The sequence below is a fragment of the Archocentrus centrarchus genome, chromosome 24 (genome assembly GCF_007364275.1).
Source record: "Archocentrus centrarchus isolate MPI-CPG fArcCen1 chromosome 24, fArcCen1, whole genome shotgun sequence".
NCBI classification, from domain to species: Eukaryota; Metazoa; Chordata; class Actinopteri; order Cichliformes; family Cichlidae; genus Archocentrus; species Archocentrus centrarchus.
This window is the reverse complement of record NC_044369.1, coordinates 34,726,015-34,749,304: the sequence shown is the minus strand read 5'-3', so window position 1 is coordinate 34,749,304 and position 23,290 is coordinate 34,726,015. Positions and strand designations below refer to the sequence as shown.

The 23,290-nt window shown below is 41.5% G+C and overlaps 1 protein-coding gene across 2 annotated transcripts; it reads left to right on the top strand.

Moving 5' to 3' along the window:
• The first annotated feature begins 417 nt into the window (after window positions 1–417).
• Window positions 418–6,599, top strand: LOC115774197 (uncharacterized). Of its 2 annotated transcripts, XM_030721350.1 has the most exons (6): window positions 418–510; window positions 2,097–2,236; window positions 2,653–3,647; window positions 3,819–3,980; window positions 4,085–4,174; window positions 5,896–6,599. In XM_030721350.1, exons 3-6 carry the CDS (start codon window positions 2,670–2,672, stop codon window positions 6,223–6,225), a joined length of 1,560 nt encoding a protein of 519 aa, XP_030577210.1. In that variant the 5' UTR covers window positions 418–510; window positions 2,097–2,236; window positions 2,653–2,669; the 3' UTR covers window positions 6,226–6,599. The 2 variants fall into 2 exon arrangements, with proteins under 2 accessions (XP_030577210.1, XP_030577211.1); XM_030721351.1 differs by lacking the exon at window positions 418–510 and having other exon boundaries at window positions 2,058–2,236.
• Window positions 6,600–23,290: the final 16,691 nt, after the last annotated feature.

Below are 23,290 nucleotides of genomic sequence, written 5' to 3'. Positions count from 1 at the left end.
TGTGCTGACTATTTGAGAAATTTGTCAGATTTGTATGTGTTGACTGAACTTGAATCTGTAAGTCAGAAGTTGAAAAAAAAAAGGAGAGGATAAAAGGCGGGAAAGTAAAACTTAAAGTTAAAGTTGTACTGACTATTTGGGAATTTGTCAGATTTGATTGAACTTAGATTTGTAAGTCATCAATTTGAAAAAAGGAGAGGGGGAAAAAGGCGGGAGTGTGGGATTGCAGCTACAGAAAAAAAAATTGCAGTGACTTTTGAGTAACTGTCTTCTTCAAACAAGGCAACATGGAATAATGGGAATAATAATTCATACACTGCAGATAAGTCATATATAGAATTCCGTCCAAAATATACACATTTCACGGTAAATTATAAAGGACTACTTCCACCAGCGGAAGAAGACTATTTTGCTGCAACGGCCTGTTACAGAAGGGCGGAGCAATACAACGCTTGTCTGTACCTGCAAAGAGGAGCGGTGTCTTGATTCTTCAAACTGCATCAGTGCCAGGTAAGTTTAATAAACCTAAATTAACTACTTTTCTATTAACTGTTGGTACAGTAACGTAAAAACAGTAACTATGTAGATTGTGTTTTTAGTAGCCATGAAAAATACGCAGCTTTGGTTATTAGTTGCCCCCCACCCCCCACATGTTGGACAGATTTAATCGTATTCGGTCACACATTTTTTGAAAAAACATAACATGTTAGATAACTGGTATAATGTTTTAAACTGACCTCAATATACGTTGTGTTCATGTGCCGCTATATTTCTTCACTCGGTTCCTTCACCGAAGCATGAGCTAGCTAATCAGCTAACAGTCAAGGCCATACAACTGTGAATGTTCAATATCAAACAACTTTATCAGAAATGGGGCACAGCGCTCATGCTTTGCTAACCTTTTGTATTGACCACTAAACTAGGAAAATTTGCTAATGTTGTTTGATAACTGATTTTATGCTGGTTAGAGTTTGTGTTAGTACAGCTCATGCAGTAGAGTAAAAAAACTCCACTCTGAGCACATTTTTCTTCCCTTGAAATGTCTTCTTTTTCACATCCTGTGTGCATGCGCGTGTGTGAGGCACGTTTGCTGGGTACTTGCAGCAGATAGCAGAGCAGATGCTGACTTTGTCATGTTAAAATAATATGTTTAATATATGACAGGAGTAAAATGTAACCAAATTCCTCAAGAGATGGTACAAGAGATTTTTCAAAAACACATTAAACAGAGGTTTCCGCTCTCGATGCCCCTTCAGTGTGTTTTGCATAGACAGGAGCTTTCAAAGTAGTTAATTAAGTTAAAACGAAAGTCATTTTAAATAGAATTATATTTTTATATCTAAAATGGTTTAGTGGACATTTGACATTTCTCTAACACTGGATGGCATGTCATCAGCTAGTTTCAGCACGATGCTCCACCATGCTTAATGTTGGTTCATATCCTGACAGCAATTTGTTGAGCTTCAGTCCTAAGTGCTCTTTATTTGAACATTGGATGAAAACATAGTCAAGAGCAATATTTAAGAACAAAATCAAAAGTCAATATTTGAAATTAAAGTTTGTAATTCTTGCAGGGTTTTTGCAATGTAATGCATACGTTTTAGCTAACCTTAACACAATAAGGGTTTTTAGAAATTACATGTTGAATGTCTGTAGTTATATTTTTTGTTGCTAATAAACTGTCAGCCACTTAATTGTTAAATAAATTGTTAGTCCGGTTTGTAATTCATTAGTCTAGTTGATGTAGTTCTAGTGTTGTTAAGTACAAAGCGTTAGGAGGTCTGCTGCGAACAAAAAGTATGTGGGACAATCATGCTACTGATTTTAGAATAGAAGCAAATGGCTTTTTTTTGTAGCATGTTAAAATGAAAAATGGTCAGAATGTAGAAACTCAAGAGCAGTAATATTTGGCATATTTTTTGCAAAAATCACAAAGTGCAAACATTGTCACATTTTTAAGGATTAAACAATTTAAGAATTTAGGAACTATATATTTAAAAAATTGGTTTCATTTTTTTTTTTTTTATCATTCAAATCATTTTTGTTTACAGAAGTGAACAATGATGTCCAGTTCGTGATTTTGGAACTATTCACAGTGACCGTCCTGGAGCATCTAAGGTGTTACCAGCTCACCAGAAGAGACCCTGCAGCAGCTGTGGTTGTTGACCCTGACAATCTCAATGACTACACCCCCCTTGCTGCATACCCTGTTGAAGCATGTTCATGTTACATTAAGGTAATCTTTGATTGGGCAGGTTGGCTAAAATGTAAGGACACACTCAATCTTTGGAGCTTGGAAATTTGGGGGGTGGGTTAGATCAAACTTGGGTGAGGCAACAATGAGCAGGAGTGGTCAAGGGCTCAAGAGGAACAGAGAAATGAGGTGGTGTGTGTGTGTGTGGGGGGGGGGGGTCCAATTCAGGGGATGATGATCTGCTGTGATGTGTTGGTAGTTGTGGAATTTTGCGTGTGTGTGTGTGTGTGTGTGTGTGTGTGTGTGTGTGTGTGTGTGTGTGTGTGTGTGTGTGTGTGTGTGTGATAGAAGTCATTTTATCTAGCCTGTACTGTTTTGACTGTTTATTTAGAACTTATGTTAGATTGAGTTTTTACTATTATATGAAGTCTTTTCTTGCTTTTTCCTCTCTGTTTCAGTTACTGCTGCCTCATTAATGATGCTTCTCCGAGTCATAGTCTCACCTCAGGAAATAAGACGTGTCACCCTACAAGATATTCCCCCATCCGTCGATGAGCTATGTACAGTGCTGCGCAACACTCTGGTACTCCGAGGGAACTTTATTTTACAGTTTGAAGATCCAGACTTTGGGAATGAGCTCTGCAATTTGACTGATATCAAGGATCTACCAACCGAACGAGCCACACTGAAAGTTCTGTTTGTGTTATCTGAACCACTTTCTGACTCAACATTAGATACTGCAAGCCTTGGTTCCCAGAGTACTGCAAGCCCTAGTCCCTCCAGCAGTAGTACTGCAAGCCCTGGTCCCCCAAGTAGTGCAGATCCAACAGAATGGCCTGAACCATTTGTTATTCCACATTTCTCTCATGATGTTGAGTATCAGCTGAGGGTAGCAAATGATGCCTATGCCAGTGATGGAGCTGTGATTGTTGTCTCAAAGAGTGTGAAGAGTGAAATACTGGACAGACTGGCTGATTGCATCACCAAAATCACTCCCTATCCTACTAGAGACAACATAGAAAGTGTGGCTAAAGCTCTTGTGGTCAAGCAACCTTGCCTGAGGGAGCCAGGGTCTGGTCAAGGATGGTATTGCTGGAAGTTCAGCTTGGTATTCAAGATGGGCAATTATCGTCAGAGGATGATGGCAGCTGGATGCCCAGAAGTTCTGGTAAATAAAAGAAAAAGAGGAAAAGGAAATGGCAAACCACTCAAGAAGTCAAAAAAGGGAGAGATCCACTATTTGCCACAGCCACCTGAGGGACAAACTGCAGTCAAAGCAGAGAAGGATCGTGAAACCATGGCTCTAGAAGTGCAGAAGAAGGATCCAAATTTACAGGTCCTGGATGAATTGATGACCGCAACATTTGCACAGCGGAGACAAGAAATAATCGGTGATGAACCTCTCATTTCTCTTGTCAAGGACAGATGGCCTGCATTGTTTAGTGAGCGACAGGTAATGCTTTGCCAACTGAATACGGCATAAAAATCTTACATTTTGTGTGCATTTAGTGATTAAACATGTACTCTTTGTTGCAATAACTTTCCCCCCACACAGTTCTAAGCTGCTTATATTTTCCCTCACTCATGCCCTTTTCTGTGCTATTTTGTTACCCATCTGCTTTAGCTAATTGCAGAGTTCCGGAGAATTGTCACCAAAGACCTGCTGGAATCTTTTTTGGGTGGACTTGATGCCTTCATGCCCAGTCTTCTACAACTTTACAAAGCAGCTGCTGCATCGGGCAGGAGGTTGGTCCTGAGCAGCGTTCTGGATTGCCTTCAAAAGGAGGTATGTACTGTATACAGAACATTTTCTATCAATGTGTACTAAGATTATTATTATTATTATTATTATTTGGTATTACACTAATGTACCATTTCCTTTTTTGACAGGACACAAACCAAAACCAAAGAACAGCTGCCCTTCTTGGTCTCCCATGCTACTTTTCAGAAGATTCCTCCAGCGTAATCAGGATGTGTAATGTAAGCCCCTATATTTACATATTCTGTACTACTCTTCCATGGTTAAAACTCAGGGACATACAAATTGACTTAAATAACTTATATCTATTATGTAACATGCAATCAATAGAAAAAATGTAACCCACTAGTCAATCATGCTATGATACTCTTTTCTAATGTCCTAATGAAATCTTAATTTATTTAATAGCTAATGTCATTAAAAGTTAGCATCAGCAAACATTTACACCAAGAAGAGTCTAAAGATCCTTCCTGAGGAATCTTGTCTGACTTTGAATTCTGGATCATTATGGTGGTCTCCCAAGCAGTTTGGCCATCACCCCAACACAGTATTAGTTTCATGTCCCTGAGTTTTTTCAGTCAAGTTTAATACACATTACACTTGCAGGAATCATTTTATTTATTATTGGTTGATACACAGCGTTTTAGTTCCATTAGTTACAACACTCACTGACTGACATAGGGCTGCAACGATTCATCGATTAACTCGATTAAATCGATTCTAAAAATTTATCGACACAAATTTACTGTGTCGATGCTTCGTTTAAACTCTGCAGCGCTCAGCTGTCTCGGTGTAAGCGGCGCTCCTCACTAGCATTAGCAGCATTAGTGCTGACGTTTTTTTGTGGGTTTATTGGGGGCTGGCAAACCAACATAGAACTGCATTACCGCCACCTACTGGACTGGAGTGTGAATCACTCACGTATACACAAGCACACATTCTAAAAAGCTCTCCGTCGCTGCGATGGATTTCCTTTAACACAGAGTGGATCATCTAGAGTTGCCACCTGTCTCGTAAAATACAGAACCCCGTATGTTACGGGACTCCGTGGAATACGGCTCCGTAACATGCCGTGTTCCGTACTTTACGGGACGGGTGGCAACTGTCGCTGACATGCATTTCCACGCCTCCACTGCTCTCTGTGTGTCTGTGTGTGTTGTGCTCGCTGAGAATTTCAGCTGCTATTTTTGTCTTTACTTCAGCTGTAGCTACCAGAACTGGTTTGCTAGCGAGTGCGGGCCATTAGCACTAGCGATGGTTCGGTACCGGAAGGCCCGCCCCCCAGGACCGAGGGGCTCCTTCAAAATATTTTTTATACTTTAATCCCTTATTAGTGACTAAATATAGACCTGCAGTAGAAACGTATTTTCGAGAATGCTTGTGAATACAAAGCATTACACCATTACTCACACATGCGCCATGGCTCCCGCAGCCACTAGTTTTTCAAAACACTCATAGCAGGCAGCGGTTTGAACTGCACAAGCGCAAAGAGGCGAAGCTGTTATAGAGACGGTGAGCTCAAGTAGTGAAAAAGGAAACGTTTTTCCAGCATCCAAAACAGCAGCTTTTTCTTTTAGTAACCACCATTAAATCTGTGAAACAGCTGGAGGTCCTTCATCAAGCACCTGATCAGCAAGTGTTAAGGTGAAGAAAAGAGAACTTTGTAGCTGCTCCATTCACCGCTGTTTGTTCACATGGCGACAAACTGCAGTACGGAAGTTAAAATATGCAGATAAACTGTTAATAAAAAAAAGTATTTCTTATCCGATTACTCGATTAATCGCTGGAATAATCGATAGAATACTCGATTACTAAAATAATCGTTTTATGCAGCCCTAGACTGACACACTCACTCACTTCAAAGACAGATATAGTCTTTATTTATTATGTCAGTGATGTTTTAAATTTGGAGAAGTAAAGATGCGTCTGTCTTTGTTTTTAGGCTCATGGCGAAACTCTCGATGTGATAATGAGCGGGATGGAAGTTGGACTGCTGATTGGACACGAAGGCCCTCTGCAGGATGCATTCCCTTTAGAGGTCTTCAATGTGGCTGTGGTAGTAGAGGAAAAGATCATCCTACATGACATCAGAGATGTGCCCACTGGCTTTACCATGTTACTGGGCACCATCTACTGCCTTAACCTTGAGTACCCACAAAATATGAGGTACTCCTTTGAGTTCCTCCAGAAGGTCATCATGAACATTAAACCAGACCAATGCTCTGCAAGAGTCCATGGACTAAGAAATAAACTGCTTCGATATCGCTTGTAAAAATTTAACTTGTGTTTAAATATCACAAATGTTTTTTGATTGTTTACAATGTTGGGCATTTTTGTTCTTTGTTCATAAGGTTTTATGAACCTGCCTACAACTCTACCTCACCATCTCCGTGTCTACAACCTTCTTCTTCTCTCCCTTGCTCGCTCTCTGTTCCCACAACCCCATCTTCGCTTTTTATAACCCTACTTTCTCCATCCCCCTCCCATGTGGTTTGCTGTTTGGTTGTGAAAGCATGGTGTTAAAGTTTATGAAGATTTTTTTATTAATAAATGTTGTAATTTTGGATAAATGCAAGCATTTGGTGTGTTCTGTCATATATCATGAGAGTTGAAACAAATTTGAAATTTAAATTCTTTTAACTTGAAAGGGAGAGTTGTATTTCATATAGTAAGTTATTTAAACTCAAAACAGTGAGTTACAATCATGCAGAAATGTGTGTTTGTTCAACTAGCTAAAGAAAGTATATTATATTGATGATGTTTAATATTTTATTGTTTTAACTTACAGTATTAAGTTGAAACAACAAGTGATAAATAGTTTTCTTGCACCAATAATGTGTAATGATTTTTTGATTTAACTCAAAGTATCAAGTTGAGACAGCAAGTGATAAAAAGTTAAATCAACTTTGACAACTTTAAGAACTACATTAAGACAACAACAACAGTGTAGTACAATCAACTTTTTTAACTTTCATTTCTGAGTTGAAACAATGAAAAACTGCTAGTTGAGTTAACATGCGATTTTAAGGCAGCAGGTGGACTTTCATTTGCAAGTTTAACTGACTTGAAATGTCTTACAGTGCATAAACCACACTGTTGCATCCATTTCCCTGCTTCATCAAAAATCTTGTTGTCCATACACAGAATAGTTGATACCAAACAATATAAGACACAATCATATTGTGTTATTGTATCTGTCTCATTAACCTTTGTTTACAAATCAGCACACAGAAAGTGTGTTGCATGCTACAGCAACACTTTTTCACACACACACATGCAGGTTGTTTATATTTAATCAGGCTAAATCACAGTTAGTTTGATTTCACTATAGTGATCTTAAGTATTTTACACTGTAGCATCACACAGTTTGTTGTTGTTGTTGCTCAAAGTCTGCAACAAAATGTCTTTGAAATAAAAGCTGTAATGAAGCAGCTGCTGCGGAGACTACCCCTCTGTACCACACACCAGGAATACTCTCTCTCTCTCTCTCTCTCTATATATATATATATATATATGTTTCAGACTGTATCAGAAGATTTGAAATCTGTGACTCTCTAAATGCTAGTCCCCGGGATTAGCAGACATTATTCATGAGCGTAATCTGGGCCAAGGCTAGAGAAACTGGCTCTGTCAGTGATTGGTCTGTTTTCAGACAACTAAGAAACATCTTTAATCAAGAGAGCCAAATCAGAATATTATTTGTCAGTCATAAAGTCATAAATTCTCTTTCAGTCTTCCTACGTTCTAATGGATTCTGTTCCTGTCTGTGACAGGATGGAAATGCTGAATTGTTTCAACAAGCATTTTATTTCTTCTGGCTTCTTATGTGACTCAGTTAGAGCTAACTCTGTGACCCCCCTGTTCTTATCACCCAGTTTACACTGGTGAGCAATTTAACCTGGTGCCTTTTACTGTTAATGAAGTCCATAAGGCCCTTGTAGCTTTGGATTTAACCAAATCTGGCCCTGGATAGAGGTCTGATAATGATGATGATGGTGTTGGTCTGTCACTGTGCTCGGGGATGATGTTGATCCAGGTCCGGGTCTCCCTGCTTTTGGCACACTGAGACATTTGATTAGTATCATTTTTCATCCGTGCCTGTCATCACTCTCTCCCTGATTCCTGCTCTGTCCTGCCATAAGAAAAACTTATTTCCTTTTAATTAATTTGCTTTCTCCTCATCTCCATTTTCTTTCTTTTCAGTTTTTGCTTTTAATTTTCTGCATTCATCTACTCATATTGAAATACTCATCTTTAGAAACTCATGTTCATTTATCCACACAATTTATTTTCTCACCAGGTTTGTTTTTCATAAATGGGTCATTTTGACTATTTTAGCTTATACTTAATTTTTGCCGGCTTTCCTGTTTTGGAATTTGAGTTCCTCATTTAGTTCCTGGCAGTATTCACTTAAATCTCAGAGAGCCAATCTCTAGATTCTCAAAGATCAATCAATCAATCAATCAATCAACTTTATTTATAAAGCACTTTAAAATCAAATGCAGTTGGCCAAAGTGCCGTACAAATCTAAGCACAAACAAACAAAACACAGACATAAGATAAGGAAAGGATTAATAAATAAATAAATAAAACCACAGCTAAGAAAATAAACAAAGAAAACCAACATCTCAAACTGAGTTAAAAGCCAATAAGAAAAAATGTGTTTTAAGAGAGGACTTAAAAGCAGAGAGTGAGTCAGCCTGCCTGATGTGCAAAGGAAGATTGTTCCACAGTTTTGGGGCAGCAACTGAAAAAGCGCGGTCACCTCTGGACTTCCTCTTTGTCTTTGGAACAGCCAGCAGTGCCAGATCAGCTGACCTGAGTGAACGTAAAGGAACGTACAGGTGGAGCAGATCTGACAGATATGACGGGGCGAGGCCATGAAGACATTTAAAAACCAATAAAAGGATTTTAAAATCAATCCTAAAATGAACTGGGAGCCAATGAAGTGAGGCCAAGATCGGAGAAATGTGCTCACGTTTTTTGACCCCAACTAAAAGTCGTGCAGCAGCATTTTGGACCATCTGGAGGCGGGCAAGCAGTGTCTGACTGAGCCCAACATAAAGTGCATTGCAGTAGTCTAAGTGAGTCGTAATAAAAGCATGGATTAAAATCTCAAAATGATGCTGAGAAAGAAATGGTTTAACTTTGGCCAGCTGTCTTAGCTGATAAAAGCTGGACTTGACTACTGACTTAATTTGGGCATCAAGTTTGAGTTCACTGTCCAGCTTCACACCTAAGTTTGTTGCTGTCTTAGTAAGATGTTGAGTTAAGGGACCCAGGTCAATAGTCATTTTTGAAGTATCACTGGGCCCAAGCAGCAACACTTCTGTCTTTTTATCATTTAGGTGCAAAAAGTTAGTGGACAGCCATGCCTTGATCTCTCCAATGCACTCGAGGAGATGGTTAGCAGAATATGCATTTTGCTGCTTGAGAGGCACATAAATTTGGCAGTCATCAGCATAAAGGTGGAATGCGATGTCATACTTTCTGAGAATTGATCCCATCGGAAGTAGGTAGAGAGAGAAGAGGAGAGGACCAAGAATAGAGCCTTGGGGCACCCCACATGTAAGGGGTGCTGCGCAAGATTCAGCAGCCCCAAAACGAACACAAAAACTTCTCTCTGACAGATAGGATCGAAACCAATCTAAAGCCACACCCTTAATGCCCACCCAGTTTTCCAGTCGAGACAGGAGGATCTGGTGGTCCACTGTATCGAAGTCTGCTGTTAGGTCCAACAGGACCAAAGCAACACAATGACCAGCATCTGTGGCTAAGAGAATGTCATTAAAAACCCACAACAGTGCCGACTCAGTACTGTGGCGGGATTTAAAACCAGACTGGAAGTCTTCTAGGGTGTCATACTTATCTAAAAACGAACTGAGCTGGCAGTAGACAATCTTCTCTAGAATTTTTGAAATAAAAGGGAGTTTAGAAATCAGCCTGAAATTGGAAAGTTGAGAGGAGTCTAGGCCAGGTTTTTTAATGAGTGGGGTCACAACTGCCTTCTTAAGACAAGCAGGGACTATACCCTTTGCTAAGCTCCCATTAATAATACTAAGCACGTAAAATGCCAAAGTGGGAAAAACCTCCTTGAAAAGGCGAGGTGTCAAGGGGTCATTTGGAGACCCAGCAGGCTTCATATAACCAATGATTTCCCGCAGGGACGACGGAGTGACAGGCTCGAACTGGTCAAAAACAGCCGGGCAAGTGACAGGGATAGAGAGGTCATAGGAGGAAGAACTAATGAGTGCCCTAATGCTAGCAACCTTATCGATAAACACCTTCATGAAGTTCTTACACAGTTCAAAGGAGTTCTCCAGGTAATCAGATTGAGGTGCACTCAGAACAGAATTTACAACTTTAAAAAGAACACGAGGATTGTGACAATTAGAGGTGATGATATCAGAAAAATACTTAGATTTAACAGCCTTCACAGTTTTCTGATAAAACCGCCAACTATCCCGAAGTAACTGGAAGGACACCTGTAACTTGTCCTTCTTCCACTTACGCTCAGCTCTCCTGCACTCGCGCCTGGCAGAGCGTGTTCGGTCATTCATCCAAGGCTCAGATCGAGGTTTGGAAGGTCTCATTTTCAGCGGAGCTACAGTATCTAATACAGTCAGGCAAGTCGAGTTAAATCGAGAAGTGAGTACCTCGACATCTGAATTAAGGCCGAGGCACTCAGGGGAGCTGATTACAGTGTTAAAGACTGAGGAGAACTGAGCAGCAGTAGAGGAATTAAAGGCGCAACAGCGCCGTGTAGGAATAACAGATTTCACCATATGACAGGAGAGAGGCATGTCAAAGACAACGGGCATATGGTCAGAGAAAACAGCATCACAAACCTCTAAGTTAAAAACACTAAAACCATAAGTTAAAACAAGATCAAGAGTGTGCCCACGTTCCTGCGTTGGACTTGACACAGATTGCACAAAATTAAAAGAATCAATAAGATGTAGAAAATCATTGGCCAACGGCTTCAAAGGACAGCATACATGAATATTAAAATCACCAACTATTAAAATCTGATCATAGTTTGGCATTATTCCTGCCAGGAAATCAGCAAAGTCACTAATAAAATCCTTGTTATACTTAGGTGGTCTGTAAACAACAGCGCACAGCACTGGAGGAGCCGAGCAGACTTCAAATAAATTAACTTCAAAGCTGGAATAAAATGTTGACAGCTGGACTTGTTTACACTTATATCGTTCTTAATAAACAGCCACGTCCTGACATTCTCGGAGAGTTAAAGTAAGAGCAGTCAGGTGGCAACAGTTCGCAGAAAACACTCGACTCACCAACAGTCAACCAAGTCTCAGTGATACACAGAAAATCCAGACCGCGGGACGTAAAGAAATCCTTGACAATAAAGGTTTTGTTAGCTAGCGATCTAGCATTCACCAGGGCCATCCTGACAGGAGCCGGAGCGATAGCCGTTTGTTGGGCTCGAGGAAGAGGCCGCAGATTATGTAGGTTCACCCCACGCCCACTGAGGTAAGGAAAGGAGAGACCTGATGGTTGTACCACGACCGAGCCGACCACAGGAATAAGAGAGGAGGCAATTGGATCCAGGAAGCGCCGTGAAATGAAACGATGAAATGCCGTTCCAGCATCCCCAGAGAAGGCGGCAGAAGGACGTGCCAGAGCAGCTCTCAGTTTTGTTAGCTTGCCGCCGCGTCTCCTACGACGTCTGCGCCTTCGGCGTGCAGCCGGAAAACGATGGAGACATGACGGTATACCCAAGCGAGGTGGGAGGTTGAAATTCCCCTGTCCGTCATGACTGAGCTGCTCCCAACACCCGCATGATTGGCGAATATTTAGGAGTGTTAGAAGCATCCAAAACAGCAGGAAAACAACCAGAGTTCGCAGAGACAGACGGCCGGTCGCAGACACTGGCGCCATCTTAAATATCACTAGACAAAGATATAAGATAATATATCAATAGACAAAGATAACCAATGTCTATTTGTGAATTCAGCCTCAGTAAGTCGTCACTTATGTAATCAGTAATCAGTAACCTGTAATCAGCCCAAATGGTGTTGATCCCAGATCAGCTGTGTTTCCAGAACCTTTCTCTGAATGATCCTCTGACCAAACACAGAACACTTCCAAATTCTAATTAAATTATTTGTCCTTAAAATTATAGAACAATCAGAAAGTTGGTCTCACTAGGCCCCCACTCTTTGTCAGCGGTGACTCTGTCTGCTCTCAGCTGTCAGGTACTCGTCGTCTTAATAATTTACTCGGAGGTAAGTACTCTTTCAGACTGTCCACCTGCAGCTTTTCTGGATCAACACGACAGCAGAAAAGAGCTCCTTTGTACTCGCGTGGATACAGTCTTGTTCTGTTAGCTGTGGGGAGCTACCATCATGTAGCATCAGCATAATAATAACCTGTGTCATGACCTCTGACATGGTTTATATTTTACACACACTCAATCTTTGTACAAGAAAAATACAATTACATACCCAAGAGGTACACAGAGGTTATAAGAGTTGAAACACAAATCTATCACCATAACAGCTTCAACTCTTCTGGGAAGTCTTTCCACAGGTTTAGGAGTGTTTATGGGAATTTCTGACCATTCTTCCAGAAGCACATCTGTGAGGTCAGACACTGATGTTGGAGAGAAGGCCTGGCTCACAGTCTCCACTCTAATCCATCCCAAAGGTGTTCTGTCAGGCTGAGGTCAGGACTCTGTGCAGGCCAGTCAAGTTCTTCCACACCAAACTGGCTCATCCATGTCTTTATGGAGCTGCTTTGTGCTCTGGTGTGCAGCCATGTTGGAGCAGGAAGGGGCCATCCCCAAACTCCAGAGAACACGTCTCCACTGCTCTAGAGTCTGTTAACGTGTTCGTTTATGTGTGAAGGAGGACACCTGAAACACTTTAATTAAAAAAGTAAGACATTTAATATATTAAAGAATCAGAAGTTGTCACAGATGTACATGTGGGACTCAGAGTTGAGGAAGTGACGGGCCTGTGTGCCCTGTCTCTCCCTCCCTGTTGCTCTCTAACCATGACATCTTCATCCTGCCACTATCGACACATAAACAGAGTCTGGGTGCTGTCGGCCTTCGTCTTTGGGTCTTATCTAGGCTGGTTTTTCATGACTCAGATTCCTCTCATCAGCAGTGGAGTCATAAAGCACATCTTCTTCCTGATGTTTTAATTTAATCAATCAGAGCAATCTTGTCCAGATTAATAAGAGAACATGGTGACGCTGGTGATGTTTTAATTGTACGTACTGTGGCCGAACCTCCAAGAAAAGATGAACTGAGACTGAAAAATTAATCAGGCACTTTCTATTGTTTAATGTATCTATTTATTTATTAAATTGTCTGTTTGCCTCAGTCACTCTTTATTAATTAATTTACTGGAGTTTTAAACATTTGTCCTTTTATTCATTGAGTAAAAAATCAACTCTTAGAATGGTGGCTCAAATTCAGAGCAATCACACGGTGTCTCCAAACATGAACTCTGCTAACATTAGTCTACTTCTTAAACCAGGCAAAGACCCCACACTCCCATCCAGCTACAGGCCAATCTCTGTCATTATTTTATTTTTATTTTTTTTTCCATTTTTGGCCACAGCGGCTTTTTGTGACAGTGGAGAGAGACAGGAAATGGGGGAAAGATACAGGGGAAGACACGCGGGCAAATCGGCGCCGGGCCGGGACGCGAACCCGTCATTAATGTAGATCTTATGCCCGTCGCCTCTGGCTCTCTGGACTCTAGCCCCTGGATTGTGGGGGTTCCGTCTGTAGCCTCCCTCCTTCCTCTTCTGGGGAGTGTACGCGGTTGCCATCGGGATGTGTGGCCCCAAGTCTTCTGAGCTCCTGTGCTGTGGATGGCCTGGGTCCCCTGGGTCCTTCCCTATCTACCTCTGGATCGCGGGGGGCATGGTTGCAGTTTCTCGCCCTCATTATCGAATACATTGCATGACAAAGGCGCATACACACACATTACTACAAACAATAAACTTGTGTGTGTGTGTTTGTGTGTGTGTGTATATGTAGGTGCATATGGGTGTGTGTATGGATGTGTGTGTGTGTGTGTGTGTGTGTGTGTGTGAGTATATCAACCCCTTTTATTTTTTTTATTTTTTTTTTTTATTTTTTTTTTTTTCTATCTCCTTTCTTCCTTTTCTCCCCCCCCCCCCCCCCTTTCTCCCCCCCCACCTCTTGTTCTTGCCCCTTCCTTGTTGCCTGTCAGACTTGGCATGAATAACTAAATAAAAAGATAAATAAATAAAAATAAAATTGCAAACATTAACAAGAAGAGCCTATAGGAAACATATAGAGCTGTTCTTGTCAAAGCAAATATGTTTGGTACATCAGTGCATTCGGATCATCATTCCGATTGTGAAAGATGCCAGACATGACAGGCTAAAAAAAAAAAAAAAAAAAAAAAAATTAATGTAGATCTTAAAATAATTTGCAAAGTCCTTGCCAGAAGGTTAGAAAAAATCACTCCATCTATTATACATCCAGACCAAACAGGTTTTATCAAGGGTCAGCACTCTGCCAATAATACACGCAGACTGATAAATATAATAGATTACTGTTCTATTAATAAATTAGAAACCACAGTTGTCTCTTTAGATGCAGAGAAGGCATTTGATAGGGTAAATTGGAAATTTCTGTTAGCAGTTCTACACAAATTTGGATTTGGTTCATCCTTCATAAACTGGATCAGAACACTATACAGCTCTCCAAATGCACGTGTTAGAACAAATGATCTTATTTCCCAAAGCTTCAGTCTGCAGAGAGGCACCAGACAGGGCTGCCACTTTCTCCTTGACTCTTTGTCATTTTCATTGAACCACTAGCAGCAACAATCCGACAAAATGTAGATATTAAAGGAATTCAAACAGAAAACACAGACCATAAGATAAGCCTTTATGCTGATGATGTATTACTTTTGCTTGTGAACTCACAAATGACTCTTCTGAAGACAATCACACTTATAGATAAGTTCTCATCTGTATCAGACTACTCTATTAATTGGAGGAAATCAACAGTTTTACCTCTGAATTGTAACTTTCAGAATATCACTACTACCCCACTACAGTCAGGCAACATTAGATATTTAGGTATAAATTTTTCCTCCAAGCTGTCAGACCTGGTACGGTTGAATCATATTCCTCTATTAAAAACAATAGAGGATGACCTCACACGTTGGAACTCTCTACCTATATCTATCATGGGGAGAGTTGCCACATTAAAAATGATGATTTTGCCTAAAATCAATTATCTGTTTTCACTGATCCCTAATAAACCTTCTGTTGCCTGGTTTAAATCTCTAGACTCAAACATTTCAAAATTTTTGTGGAAAAATAAAACCTCAAGAATAAGTTTAAAAACTTTACAAAAGCTAAAATGCAGTGGTGGTCTAGAACTCCCAAACTTTTATCACTATTTCTTAGCCAATAGATTACAGTATATTTCAAGATGGATCAAATCAAGCCCTTTAGACAGCCCATGGCTGGATCTAGAACAAACACTCTGTGGAAAAGTGAAAATCTCTGACTTACCTTTCATTAGCGTCAGTATTAAACATCATAGCGGTTTTAAAAGTCTTAACATAAACACCTCTCTGACAGCCTGGTGGGAATTCTTAAAGATAACAAAGTCTTCACTTATCCCATGTGAACTGACACCCATTTGGAACAATCCAGATATATGTCAGAAAAAAACAGTACTGAACTTCTCAACATGGCAAGAGAAAGGAATAAAGAATTTAGAACATGTCATTCAAGATGGGACCTTTATTTCATTTGAAGAACTTATTTCAAAATATGAAATCAGCAATAGCAAATTTCTTGAATACCAGCAGTTGAGGTCCATCATACAGGCAAGGTTTAATTTAAATAATTTAAAATTAGAAACCCCTTTATTGGTAACAGAATTTCTAAATCTTTATACCCCTAAATTATTATCAAAAATATATAAGTTATTATTAAAAATTAATGATTCAATCTCCCTCCCAACTACAAAATGGGAGCGATATCTTTCCATTAACCCAGAGGAAAACTTCTGGACACAGATATGTTTAAACACTTTCAAAATGACTAAAAGTCCAAATTTACAACTTATACAATACAAAACTCTCCATAGAATACATTATACAGGACACAGGATGTTCCAAATGGGCCTCAGAGACACAAATATATGTGCCCACTGTTCAGGCAGCCATACTGAAAACTATATGCATGCAGTTTGGTCTTGTACACCTGTTCAGAGGTTCTGGCAGAGGATATGTGAGGAATTATCCACATGTTTTAATTGCGATATGCCAGCATCACCAAAACTGTGCATTCTAGGTGATTTAAGTGAATTAAACATGGAAACAAATATATCACACATAGGTCTTACTACCTTATGCATCGCTAAGAAAACTATCCTCATGAATTGGAAATCAAAAAATGATTTATGCATTACTCACTATAAGAATCTACTTTTAGACCACATTAGTTTGGAAAGAATGTCTGCCACCTCTAAAAATCAACTGGCAAAATTTGAATCACTCTGGTCCTCACTGATCAGCTCCATTGCATGATGGGGGTGACCAGCTGTGGTCTAGTTTCACGGCACACCCGGTAGGTGGCAGGGGGTGGGCCGGGGGGACTCGGGTGTCTGATGGCTCTGGCCTGGAGACGGTGGCTACCATTTTGTGGTTTCTGTGTCTGGGCCCTGGTTGTCGGTGGTAGGGACTTGGATGGATGCTCTTATGGTCGTGGGGTGTGGGGCTGGGGGTCCTGTGGTGGTGGGTGCTGGCCCCGTCTGGGTGGCCAGCTTCCTCTGTGGGGGCCGGGGTGCGGGGGCCGGGGCCCTGGTGCCCGGGGTTGCCCGTTTCCCGGCTGGGCCCCTCCCTGTGCTGGAGGGGTCTGTGCCCCCTTGGGCGCGGCGCCATGTGGGGTGGGTTGGCCGCATCGGGGTGTCTGGCTGGCATTCTGTGATTCTGGGTGCCCTCCCCCATGGGCGGGTGGGGCGCTCAGGTGTGTGTGTGTGTGTGTGTGTGTGCGTGCGATATTTGTTGTCTTTTGTATGCATATGGGGGTGTGTGTTGTGTCCTGTTCGCAGTGGGGGCAGTGGGTGCCGGCCTGGAGTACGGTGGCGTCCTGGGGGTGCGGTCACTTCAGGCCCTGGACCTGCCTTCCCTGGGCTGTGGGGGGGTGTAGGGAACTGGGGTGCCTAGTGAGCCAGTAGCTAGCTGGCTCTCTTCCTCCGGGGGGTAGTCCTCTGTCTCCCGGTCATATTTATCCTGGCCCCTCCCCTCCTCCCACTCAGTTAAACATCACATTATGCACACGTAGGTTCTTGGGGGAGGGGGGCTCGTGCTGCAGTGAGTGGGGCCACCTCCTTGGTTCTGCTTGCTGTGCTGCGTGATGTCGCACTCCTCCCTTTTTAATTGCATTGTACAGTTCACAACACATCATAGTACATATAGGGCCTTGGGGGGCAGGTGCGTCACACAGTGGTTAGTGGGTGGCACTGCCAAGGTGGCCCCACTTGTCTGTTCACTGCTGCCTGCACCTCAATTTTATTTACATCTTAGACATTGAGGGCCTTGGGGGGGGCAGTGTGGATGGGCGCTGTTATTCAGTGCTCATATTACATCTGTCCCTCCAATTTTAAAAGCACTGTAGTTTTCACACAGCCATACACATTCTTCTCAGCACATACACTCACATCACCCCCTACACGCTGAGTGGAAGGAGGGGGCGGGTGGGTCTTCTCACACCCCAGTTTCATGCACCCCGCCTGGGATGGGGACTGGCTCGTTGTTCGGGGCTGGGTTGGCTGCTTCCCTGGGTTGCCGCTGGCTCAGTGCTGGTACCCACTCTCCCACACTAGGTGTCCATGTATGTTACATGTGTGTGTGCATGAGTGTGTGACTGGTGCATGTGAATGTGCGTGCGTGTATATGTGTGTGTGCATGAGTGAACGACTGATGCGTGTGTATGTGTGTATGTGCGTGTGAGTGTGTGTGTGTGCATGAGTGTGTCACTGGTGCATGTGAATGTGCGTGCGTGTGTATGTGCGTGTGTGTGCATGAGTGAACGACTGGTGTGTGTGTGTGTGTGTGTGTGTGTGTGCGCGTGCGTGCATGGGAGAGTGTGTGTGTGTGTGGACAGCTGGGCCTGGGTTGGTGGCTTGCCGAGCCTTGGCACCTGTGGGAGTTACCCCTCCCTACCGCTCCATGCTGCTCCCCACTGGTCATCACTCCTGCAGCCCCGGTGATGTTCAGGCTCCTGTTACAATGAAACTGAGAAATCTTTCTTAGTTAAATCTTTAATTTTCTGTGGTCTATATCCCTCCTTTTGAGACACAAACTTTGTTTATGTCTCAATAATTTAACTTATTTATCTAAAGGGCATACTGATTTTTGTATCATTAGCTTTTTGGATTTTTCCTTTAATGTTTATTTTAATATCAAATTGTTCAGACATTCAAAATTGAAAATGATCTCCGCTCATCTCTTTATGCTCAAATCTGCCAAATAAATAAATGTAAATGCACAAAAGTGTGAATCAGGTACCTTTATTTTATCATATATTTTCATAAATAGGTTTTTTTAGTTCTCTGTGTTTTGCTTTGTAGCAGAGCGGCAGCTCAAGGTTTGCCACTTTGTTTTAGAGTTTTCCCAGATTCCTGACCTTTTGTTTTCAAAGAATTTAACCAATTTATCTAATAACTGAGTGAGGGACGTCTCCCCCTTCTTTTGTTTATGTTTACTACAACCTTAATATTTCTCCTCTGAACATCCTTAATTTTGTTTTACTGGTTTCTTTGAGGATTTCATCCTCTATTTACTGCAGAATCAGCCCCCCCACACACACACACAGTGTAAATCATCATGTGGTAGCAACTTTTAATAACAATTTCATGCCAATCTCTTAGTCTCCATTTTATTCATACAACACTTCTGTAACAATTTTTTCCTGCCAACGCATAACACAAGAGTTAATTCATACAATCAGTGACTTTGAATCCTTATTTTATCTCTGTGAAACTACCTTAGTCTGCGCTACAAGAATGTCAATATTTTAACCGTCTTAGGCAGCTATGAGCCTCTGACCGTAGGCCAACGCAAGCGTCTAATCCAGAAATCAGCCTCTGGTAAGCCGACAGATAAATAGACAACACTCAGTACTTTTTGCTGTAAAACATTTCAGCCATCCTGGAAGCTATAAGCTGCTGCCAAAGCCGACGTCTGTGCAGAAAATGAGCCCTCTGGGGGAGGCCAACCATTATATTGACAATACTGACAGCAGCAATCATGGCGGTGTGCTTTACACCACTGCATCAACACTTTGCATTGAGCTTGGTGATGTAAGGCTTGGATGCAGCTGCCATGGAAACCCATCCATGAAGCTCTCACTGTTCTTGAGCTGATCTGAAGGCCACATGAAGGTTGGAGGTCTGTAGTGATTGATTCTGCAGAAAGTTGGTGACCTCTGTGCACTTTGACCCTCAGGATCCTCTGACCCCACTCTGTGATTTTACGTGGCCTACCACTTCATGGCTGAGCTGCTGTCATTCCCACTTTACCACTTCCACTTTGTTATAATCCCACTAACAGCTGACTGTGGAATATTTAGCAGTGGCTGGACTTGTTGCACAGGTATCATCCTATCACGGTACCACGCTGGAGTTCACTGAGCTCCTGACAGCGCCCCATTCTTTCACTGATGTTGGTAGAAGCAGTCTGCATGCCTAGGTGCTGGTTTATACACCTGTGGAAGGTTCATTTGTTTCACCTGTTGTTCCCTGTTGTTTCCACTCTCCCTGATTTCCTTGTGTGTATTTAAGCCCTCAGTTTTTCTCTGTTCTTGGTTGCGTTGTCGTCATTGTTACCCCCAGTGTTTCCCCTCTTTGCTGTGTGTTTTCTAGTTTAGAGTTTTGTTTTTCTCTTTTCTCCCAGGCTTCTGGTTTGTTTTTGCCTAGGTTGAGAGCAGTGTTGCCAAGTCCGCTTATTATAAGCGACTTTGGGCTTGTTTTTTTCTAAAGTCGCTTGCAAATCTCGCGAGTCGCAGGTTGCGGTTTTTTGGGCTTATTTTTGAACGTGGAGTTGCTTATTTGGGCTTGACTTTCTTTTCGAGTGAAACTCATTGATTATCTCTCAGCGCTCTATAATAAAGCAAAAGAGAGTGGTAGGTAGTTTGTCCCTTCCAAGCCCCCGTTTCCTGTTTATCACTCCTGACCTGGTGTACACCCAAACAAACACTCAAAACAGCCCAGAGTGAGGAGGCAGCGCAAGATTGAGCTCCAGTAAGCGGGAAAATATTGAAAAAAAATATAATAAAGAGTGGCAGATGGGAGACAGTGGCGCTAAAAGTGGGTATGCACTATATGCAATGCATAGGGGCGCCATACAAGAGGGGGGTGCCAAAACGATGCGACGAAATTATTTCTGTAGTCGGTATTTTCTGTATTTAACAGCTGTGCATATAAAATGATCAGTAACAGAGGAACGGCACTGATTAGGCACCCCTGTGCTCCTTCACCTCCCCTCCTCCTGTCGCCCACCCCCCCCAAAAAAAGAAATTGTGTCCACATACACCTCTGAAAGTAGCTGCGGTCCTAATGGGAGACGTACCAAAGACATTCCCCAGATTTTGCAAGTGTGAAATATGTGCTCACCATGCTGATTTAGTTCAACATGCTGATACAGAGAAGCACACACACACAAAAACTGTGCATCCTTCTCTTCTATGAGGCTAAGAACCATGGGTTTGACTGCTCCAAAACACAATGAGACAAAACAAAGAAGTGAGCTATGCTACTATAGAGCTATACTGTTTAAAAGCAGACTCAGGTTTACACAGTGTTGTGGGTTGCCAGTTGGGCTTCTTTTGGGCTTGTTTTCATAGAGCTGGTTGCTTGTTTCTGTCACAAGATCTGGCAACACTGGTTGAGAGTTGAGTTTGAGTTGAGTTTTTTGTGTTTTTGTATTATTCGAGTACCTGACAATAAATCAGTTTTAGTTTAAGTCCGCATTGCGTCCTGCATTTGGGTCCTTTCCTTTAAAACACAGCCCCCCACCATGACAGTAAACACTGTAAACACTGGTTATGGGCCAAAGTAGAACTACACGGCCACAGCCAAGGTCCAAAGGGGACCATGAGTGGGTGTGGCCAATCAAAAACACCAGGCTGACATTTGCCATCAGGTTTAGAACACTGATTTTGGAACGTCCACAATAACTTTGATGGCTGGCTACTTAGTTCATTAAGGACATCATGTTAACACGGAGCTGTCTGAAAACTTGACCTCTGCTTTAGAACATCAGTCTTCTAATATGGAATGGAAGAAAAACTAATCAAGCATAATTTATTACTAAATGACTTTGAATGTAAATGACAGTTCAGATTCTACTGAACAAATTGAATATGTCGATCAAACATTCATAAAAAATTGATGGTTGACATGAAATTCTCAGTGGATTGCTCTTCTGGTTCAACCACTTTAATTTGTGCATATGCTGCAAGTTAATTGAGATGAACATTCCCAAAACTCCACAGTTAAAGCTAATTTATGTATATATGTTTTTTGAGTAAATATATTGCTTTGAATCAAGCCATCAACATTACAATGGCTCCTTATTGCCCCACACCCCAGCTACATGTGTCACAGCTGCTGTGTTTCCACTCAGACTAGACGATAGTGGTGTGCGATACTGCAAGATTTGGTATCGATCCGATACCAAATAAATACAGGGCCAGTATTGCCTATACTGATACCAATACTTTTTAATAATTATGAAGTTTTCTTAATGTTTAAGTGTTTTGTGATTATTTTTTCCTATTGGATCATTAATTAGTTAAAACCGAGGACAGAACTGGGCAAAATACTTCATTGTTCTGAAACAATAGAACAGTAGTAAAATAATTTTCCCACATACATTGTGATCTCTTGATTTTCTTTGATTTTCTTTTCTTGAATAAAGTGTACAAAATGATCACTCAAGACCAAATTAAAATTTTTTTCAGGGAGAGACTTCAGAAAGTAAAATTGAAAAAATGTAATAAAAAATATCCCTTCATTCACTAATTTTCTGGATTTTTTCTTAAATAAACAAGCTGTTAAAAAATTATCACTCCACAACGTTATAAAACATTTAAAGCAAATTCCTTTTTTTCCCAAGTAAAATATGTTACGTGTCACGTGACAGTATGACGTCAAAACACTGTGGGGAGGTGTGGAGCAGATTGTGCCTGCTCTGTACTGTGACAGGAGTGGCACTTAAACAGTCAGCTCGCATCTTTGATGAACCCACAGCACTGCATTCAGGAGAGACACTGAAGCTAAAGTATTGATCTCATTACATTGATACTGATTAATATCAATACTAACTTTGGTATCAATATTATTGATATTTGGATCGATATGCCCACCACTACTAGACGAGCAGCTTGTGATGTAAGATGTGTTCCTCCACTGCCTGCTGCTAAATTAAGCTAGCAGTGTGTTAATCAGGAATAAACATTGAAAATATGAAGTTAATGCATTAGGCATGATGAAAGATACTGTTAATAGGCTTGTGTCTATTTTCAGCCTGTGAAATATTAGCTTTTATATCATCAATATTGACAGTGTTTCTTTCATCCACTCTTTACAGAGTTGTAGCCCGGCTGGGTCCACTAAGCTAACGCCCCTTGTTTCCCATTTTAAAGGGATCAAAATAAAAGCTGTGGTGACCAGAGCCACTGTCCACATCTCATTGGCGACCAATTCAGAACTGCTACACATAGTTTCATCTCAGATCACTGCCACATTCCCAAGACAATAAAGGATAATTTAGTTAAAATTGAAAAGGGTTAATATAATAACATATCAAAAAACCCAGTGGGTCAGGAAGCCAGAGCAGGCCCAGCTAGGGCCGTAAGAAGGATGATTTAAAAATATAAAAGCTTTCCAAACCTGCCTGTTAAGCTCCAGCAAGCCACTCCTGGAACTGCAGGGAACCTTCCAAGGAGCGGCCGGCCTACCAAAATTACTCCAAGGGTGCATCGACGACTCATCCAGGAGGTCAAGAGGAACCCAGAAGAACATCTGAAGAACTGCAGAGTTCATGATTCAACAATCAGAAAGAGACTGGGAAAAAATGGCCTCCATGGGAGAGATCCAAGGAGAAAACCACCGACAACAAGAACACATCTACCAACAAACATCTGGACGATCCCTGAGACTTATAGGAAAATATTCTGTGGAGTGACGAGACAGAAGCTGAACTTTGTGGAAGCTTTGAATCCTGTTACATCTGCAGAAACTGAGAGCATTTCATAAAAGAACACAAAGGTTTGCGTCATCGTTTGAAACCTGCAAG